Source organism: Thrips palmi, unplaced genomic scaffold (assembly GCF_012932325.1).
Source record: "Thrips palmi isolate BJ-2018 unplaced genomic scaffold, TpBJ-2018v1 HiC_scaffold_17, whole genome shotgun sequence".
Lineage (NCBI taxonomy): Eukaryota > Metazoa > Arthropoda > Insecta > Thysanoptera > Thripidae > Thrips > Thrips palmi.
The window spans coordinates 13,879,182-13,886,265 of NW_023144626.1; the positions used below are offsets into that span (position 1 = coordinate 13,879,182).

The window sequence follows — 7,084 nt, forward strand, 5'->3', positions numbered from 1 at the left end:
ACAGTGAACACTGTAACCGAGATCACAGTGAACGCCGTGAACTAGTTCACAGCAAACGCCGTGAATTGCATAACAGCAAACATTGGTAATAAATAAACGGCGTTGACAGGACATTTTTTGTAGAGTGTCCAAAAATACCCCTAGATGCCCTCCTAGCTGTATCCGTTGCCGAAATTCTCTTCGACCCCATGTAGACCATGATGCACCTGCAGCAGCGCCCCCGGGGCTCGGATCGGATTTGCTGCCACCGGGCGGTTCTTAGGATCACCTAAGGAGGCTGCATACCAAATTTGGTGAAGATCGGACCACGGGATGTCCTCGGACGGACGGACGGACGGACGCACGCACAGCAGGTATCATACTATATGCCCGTCCCTCCGTCATTTTTTTTACAAAAAGGAAACGGGACGGGCCAAAACTACTTAAGGCCCAAAAAAAGTCGAAGTAGGAGTCTATACATTCTGCCTTAATGCGGATAAAAATTAAGGTACGGCCCAGACATTCACACTGCTAATTCAAGTTGGAGACAGCTTTACACAATTTGACGTGAACTCCAATGTGTGTGACATTTAAAAGCGAGCCACGTTTTTCCCACGCTGACAAGTATGAGACTCGGTCTGTCCCACATTTGAAAGTAAGAGACACAAACCTGTAATATTACAACAGAATCACCTACAGTAATGCTGTTAAAAAACAACAGTATTGTTTTGTGTCTGAACGTGGAACCCATCCAGAAACAACACTTTTGTTTTATAACAACTTCTTTTGCAAGTAACAATAATGTAATTGTGATCTCAAATAGAGGGGGACATACCATCTTACTAAATTTCTGCATACACCACACGCAATAGTGACAGTGATAGACATAGCATGCGCTTCTTTGTTGTTGTGGCAAATGCCTCTGTCTCTCTTTCGCGTCACTTCCCGATGCCATCGATGTTAGTGGACGTTTGAGTGGCAGCTGGGGTTAATGCCATCCGCTTTGGGAGGTTGCTCATTGTTATCATCCAGCTGTCCATTTGGATAGCACAGCTGTCTGCGCACGGTTCTGTCCTGGTACGTCTAATGTGCCTTTCGCATCATTTCTCTCACTGTTAAAAAAAGTCTGAAAATTCAGACCATTTTTTTCAGACTTCCTACTCTGAAATGGGAATTCAGACTCAAGTCTTAAAATTCAGACTTTTAGTATAAATTTTTTGGGTTGCACGGTCTGAAATGCGTTTTCAGACCGAGGAGATGAAAATTCACAATTGATGCTCTTAGTTTTCAGAAATCCTTGGTCTTTCTTGTAGATTCAGACCGCAGTCCAAATTTTTTATCGCCTGGTCTGAATACAATTTGTAATCTCTGTATTTCTGAAGTCAAAATCATGTCGTCAAACACAACATTTAATAATGGTATGTGGATTACTTGAAAACCGATGAGTAACTTCGGTATGGACCGTCAGGACCCCTGTCGGACGGCTGCGCCGAGTCGCAGCATGTACTCGGCTCGACGCTCCTCGCAGCCCACAAGCGCCACACGGCTTAGTGGGTAAGGTGGCTGCCTCGTAACCCGGAGGTCCGGGGTTCGAGTCGCAGTGGCAGTACCAAGTTTCGGTACAGTTCGGGGCGCCATTCTCTCAGAGGAAAGGTTTACTGATTAGACCGACGAAGAAAATTTTGATTTGGGAAGCTCTTACGATTAAAAAATTTTGCGGTCTGAATTTTCAGACTATTCTCTTGTCTAAATTATCAGACTAACGAAGTCAAAAATTTCAGATTTTCGCAGTCTTATTTTTCGGAGCAATTCTTACTCTGAATGTTCAGACCAACGTTATGAAAATCTGCTTTTGACTATTTAGTCTGAATTTTAAGAAATTTTTTTTAACAGTGCTGTTAATTTATTCCACGCGATAATAATTTCGGTAGAAAATTTTGACAGATTGTCTACCAATTAAGTCCATGCGTAATCGGAATTAATGATGTTTACCCGTGTTTCACCCAGATTCATGTATGTACAATTAGATAACGGTAAGAGTTGCCCGAACTTGCATTCCGGACTTGCCAGAAGGAGCTGGTATCCTCTGCAGAGAGTCACGTGGCACGGATTCCCCAGCCGCCGGGCAGCGTCGTTGCGCAGTGGTACCGGGCTTAGCTCGCAACCGAAAAGTCCCGGTTCCCGGTTCGAACCAGGGCTGGAGCGAACAAGAAAAAGTGGGAACTAGGGACCGTCATTTGATATCGATTCATATTGTTCTCTTTCTTTCATTTCTGGGTGACACTTTTATTTAATATTTCAGAGTAGCGGTCTGAAAGTGTTATTCGATTTGAATTCAGAGAGAATGGTCAGAATAATTTATCTGAATTTTCAGACCACTAGTCTGTTTAAAAACTTCAGACTAAAATTGTGAAATTTCTGTAAGACTTCTTTTACAGTGATCGCTCGGCAGTGGACGGTTCACATTCACATTTCCGCCAAGAGCCCCCAATGCTCATGGGTGTTTACTCTACAAACTCAAGTGTGTACAAAGTACACTCCACCTGGAGTATACATGCATGTTCACCAACCTGGAGTGTACATAGCATGTACACTTCACCCTGGAGTGTACTTGGCATGTATACTCCAGGTTGGCGTGTACTTGCCAAGGACATGCCAGGTGGCTCATACCTGCAGCAGGGAGCCAGCATCAGTGTACCTGAAGTTACCGTAGAACGGGGTAATATGAGACATGAAGGAAAATCGAGACAAAGCGCACTTTTTTCGGTTTTTGTCGTGTTGCTCTCTAGCGGTTGTTCAGAAGACCACCGTGAATTTTTTTTCGTGATCTAGGAGGCCGTGGCAGCTCACAGGAAACGCACGAAGGCTACCAGAGACTCGCCAGGATTATTTAGAACCCAAGGAAAAACCTCTTAATTTTAACAAGTTTTATAAAGTTAGTAAAAACCTCCCCTGAAACCTCGGTTGGAACTTGGGTTCTCGTCCTAACGAGGTTTAAATCTGTAGGCAATTATGTCAACATAAGGCGCGGGATCACCTAAAACTGAAGTTAACGGATTGGGCTCAAATTTTGAACACGTGTTCGGAACACACTTCTGATGCACCCTACAAATTTTTTTGGCGCTGGTTCAAATTTGAACAGAGATATTGAGCGTTGAACTGTTCAATGTTCGTGCAGCTCACCCACCAAAAGTACGAAACGTAGACCAAAACTAAAAACATATTCCGGCAGTAAAAATGAGCGCCTATCCGTTGTGGTACCTCCGAAGTTCGGGGCGAAGCTCTTTGTAGTCCAAAAAGTTGGTCAAAGTTGGGCCAAAATTGGGTCAAAGTTCAACTCCAGATTTGACAGACATGCCCCTGGAATTTCGTTCCCAGAGGAACCACAACGTGTGCGCACGTCTTTCCCCTACACAAATCTACCTTCAGTTTTTTTTGTGGTATCGATACTTTCTGAGGGTGAGCTGCACGAAAAAAGCACTGTTTTTCCCCTCCTTTTCTCCTTTTGAATTTGGCGGTCGGCTCGTGGCGCTCTGAGAGGTGGCGCGGCGGAGGTTTTCGGAACTGCACGGACGTTGGCCGGTGCGGCGAGACAAGTTTGTGATGGACACCTGGCTGCATTCCGATTTATTGACTCCGACGCGTGTGCCCCCTCCCCTCCCCCCGCTGCAGTCGCCAGGATTCGGAGGCGAGGACCGGCAGCGTGCTTGGCCACTGGGGCAGCCCCAGACGGCCCACTTTTCGGTTGGGGGCAGGGAGGCGAGCATGCAATTTTCCTCTATTTGGGTAAAGTTTTATACTGCCGAAACCGCAATGAAACAAGGAACACAGCTAAAACATGTTCGAATTCGAAAATTTGAAGAAAGAGTTCGTTGCTGCACGCCCTCAGAGGGCCACCTGTCAAGCCGTCTTTGTGCACTTTGACGAGGGTGACGGAGATCGTCTCGGCTGCCTCGGCGTCTACACTGCCAAAACGGGCTGCGCTGACAATAAGAAAATGCACGTGGAGGATGGGACTTTGTCACCTGGATTTGGTCCTCATTTTTTTTTTGCAAGTAGCTGACAGTGGTGCTATCTCTCGGGAAAGTGCCACACTTTTAGCAAAGGAGATGAGAGGGGAGTATTGACCAAAGCAGCCCTGGCTATACCCCGCGCGGGGGCCGGACCCGCGCGGCCCCAACGTTGCACCTCCCGGGGGTGATCCCGCGCCATAATCAGGACAAAATTTGGTTCCGTTATGTATACTCTCGGGCTGCCTGTTCCAGATGGAATTCAATTTTGTTACCTTGCAGGGAAAATAGAGACACCTCTTTTCGCTTGAAACATGAGGCCAAACATACTCCACTGTTAATAATTTCAAGTAGTAATGATTTTAACACGAATTTGTTTTACTATCTGACCGGCATCTATGCTCTTCGTTTAGTATTTTCATGTGACAGGCACAACTCATGACTTCTTATACATTTTTCGGCTCTCTTTAGTGACACCCATTTTTGTCCCCTCCAGATTTTATATCGTCTCCATTATAGTTTCCAACCATCTTCACAATGAATGAAAAGAACTTAAAAAGCTCCAAACCCGCCTAAATGATTTAATTATCCATACTTCTTTAACATTTCTTTCTTTTGTCTCATATTACCCCACATTGCAGGGAAATATGGGACGGCATTCCGAGGGTTATTGAAAGGTCCCTACTGCACCTAAAAATCTGAAATTTGGTGCGAGTGTAGCCGAAGGGTCAATGAACAAGTGATGAACACCTCAGTACCTCAAATTGAAATTGAAAGGGGGAAATTCACAAAAAACCTCGAAATTTGTCTCATATTACCCCGTTCTACGGTACACGCCAACCTGGAGTGGACATGCCAAGTACACTCCAGGTTGGAGTGGACATGCCAAGTACACTCCAGGTTGAAGTGTACATGCTAAGTTCACTCCAGGTTGAAGTGTACATGCATATACACTCCAGGTGGGGTGTACTATTTACACACTTGAGTTTGTAGAGTATTCCCAACTGCTCCACAGTAAGGCTCTACTAGGAGAATTTGTTGTCAACAAATACAACACGAAATTCCTATAACTTTAAAATGAGGACAATTTGATAACGAATTTATGACAATTCCCGCCATTTTCATCAAAGGTCCTTTACTTAGTGCGCATGGGCGTGACAAAGGATTGTCTCACGCACAATTTAGCGTGGGCCAAATGGGTGAGAAACGGTTTGGCCCACCTTTGCTGCCCATGGTTCCCTGAGGGTTTGAGAAAAACTGTATCTCACACCAAGGGTAAGGCACACGTGGTTCACACTCGTAAGCGTGAGACGTATTGGTTCTCGCTAAATGGTGCGAGACTGTCGTCTCACACTTGGATTTGAAGTGCATTTTCGGGAGGGCCCTCCAAACCTCACGTAAGCCCTCCTTAGAAACGAACACTCTGCAAAACACGGTCTCCGGCAATATGCCCTGAGCTTCCAAACGTACCCCCGGGATTTTTAAATTTATTTTAACAGACTCTCACTCCTAGTCTCGGTTTTGTCCTTCCTGACTTCTTTTCAACTTCTGGTCTAGCTCTTCTCATAAGTACCGTAGAACGGGGTAATATGAGACAAATTTCGAGGTTTTTTGTAAATTTCCCCCTTTTAATTTCAACTTGAGGTGCTGAGGTGTTCATCACTTGTTCATTAACCCTTTGGCTACACTCCCTCCAAATTTCAGATTTTTAGGTGCAGTAGGGACCTTTCAATAACCCTCGGAATGCCGTCCCATATTTCCCTGCAATGTGGGGTAATATGAGACAAAAGAGAAAAATGGTAAAGAAGTATGGAAAATTAACTCATTTAGGCGGGTTTGGAGCTTATTAAGTTCTTTTCATTCATTTTTAAGATGATTAGGGTCCATAATGAAGAGGAGGTAAAATCTGGAGGGAAGAAAAATGGGTGTCACTAAAGAGAGCTGAAAAATGTCTAAGAAGTCATGAGTTGTGCCTGTCACATGAAAATACTAATCGAAGAGCATAGATGCCGGTCAGGTAGTAAAACCAATTCGTGTTAAAATCATTATTACTTGAAATTAATAACAGTGGAGTATGTTTGGCCTCATGTTTGAAACGAAAAGAGGTGTCTCTATTTTCCATGCAAGGTAACAAAATTGTACTCCATCTGGAACATGTGGCCCGGGAGTAGACATAACGAGGGGTCCTATTCAAAAGATCTTATCTGGGCGTTCCCCCCAAGACAATCTTATCTTAAACGCAGGCAAATTGCACTCAGTTTGATCATTTGATACAGCTACAAATCGATATAATTTGTGATTAAATTCACTGAAATGTGAAGATGAAAGATGAAAGAAACATATAGTGCATGCAGAAATATATTCCGCTTACTCTCGTACCCGTCCCAAAGGGTCAAAGTGAGTAAAATTTGCCTGCGTTCAAGATAAGATTGTCTTGGGGGTAACGCCCAGATAAGATCTTTTGAATAGGACCCCTCGATAACAGAACCAAATTTTGTCCTGATTATGTTGACATGATTGTCTACAGATTTAAACCTCGTTCGGACGAGAACCCGAGTTCCAACCGAGGTTTCTGGGGAGGTTTTTACGAACTTTATAAAACTTGTCAGAATTTAGAGGATTTTCTTTTGGTTCTTAATAATCCTGGCGAGTCTCCGATTGCCTTCGTGCGTTTCCTGTGAGCTGCCAAGGCCTCCTAGATCACGAAAAAAAAATTCACGATGGTCTTCTGAACAACTGCTTAGAGCAACACGACAAAAACCAAAAACAGGGCGCTTTGTCTCGATTTTCCTTCATGTCTCATATTACCCCGTTCTACGGTACTCTACTAGTTGGGTCTGAAAATTCAGGGCATTTTCAAACACCGTGCCGATGGATTCGATTCGAAGTTGATGGCTCTGGTTCCAGGGCAGCGATGTCGCAGAGACGAGTCCGTGATGGCTGCAAGAGCGTCGTCCTGGGTGTGTTTCTCTTATTTGTTTTCGGGCCGCACATCGCCAACGGCAAAGCGGGAAAGGCAATTAACTCATATGCGGTAAGAAGAAACGCGTTTAGTTAAATCGCAGACACAATGTTGGATTTACAAAAACAGCAAC

The 7,084-nt window shown here is 44.5% G+C and overlaps 1 protein-coding gene across 2 annotated transcripts in view; it reads left to right on the plus strand.

Annotated features, from left to right (window-relative positions):
* Window positions 1-338: 338 nt before the first annotated feature.
* The window catches only part of LOC117643634, a 16,741-nt gene continuing 9,995 nt past the window's right edge, over window positions 339-7,084 (plus strand). The window contains exons 1-3 of one of the 2 annotated variants that reach the window (XM_034382629.1): window positions 339-1,056; window positions 2,418-2,500; window positions 6,897-7,023. In XM_034382629.1, coding sequence (XP_034238520.1) covers window positions 6,904-7,023 — 120 coding nt within the window. In that variant the 5' untranslated portion in view covers window positions 339-1,056; window positions 2,418-2,500; window positions 6,897-6,903. The remainder of the gene's footprint in view (window positions 1,057-2,417; window positions 2,501-6,896; window positions 7,024-7,084) is intronic. The other variant, XM_034382630.1, reaches the window with a different exon arrangement.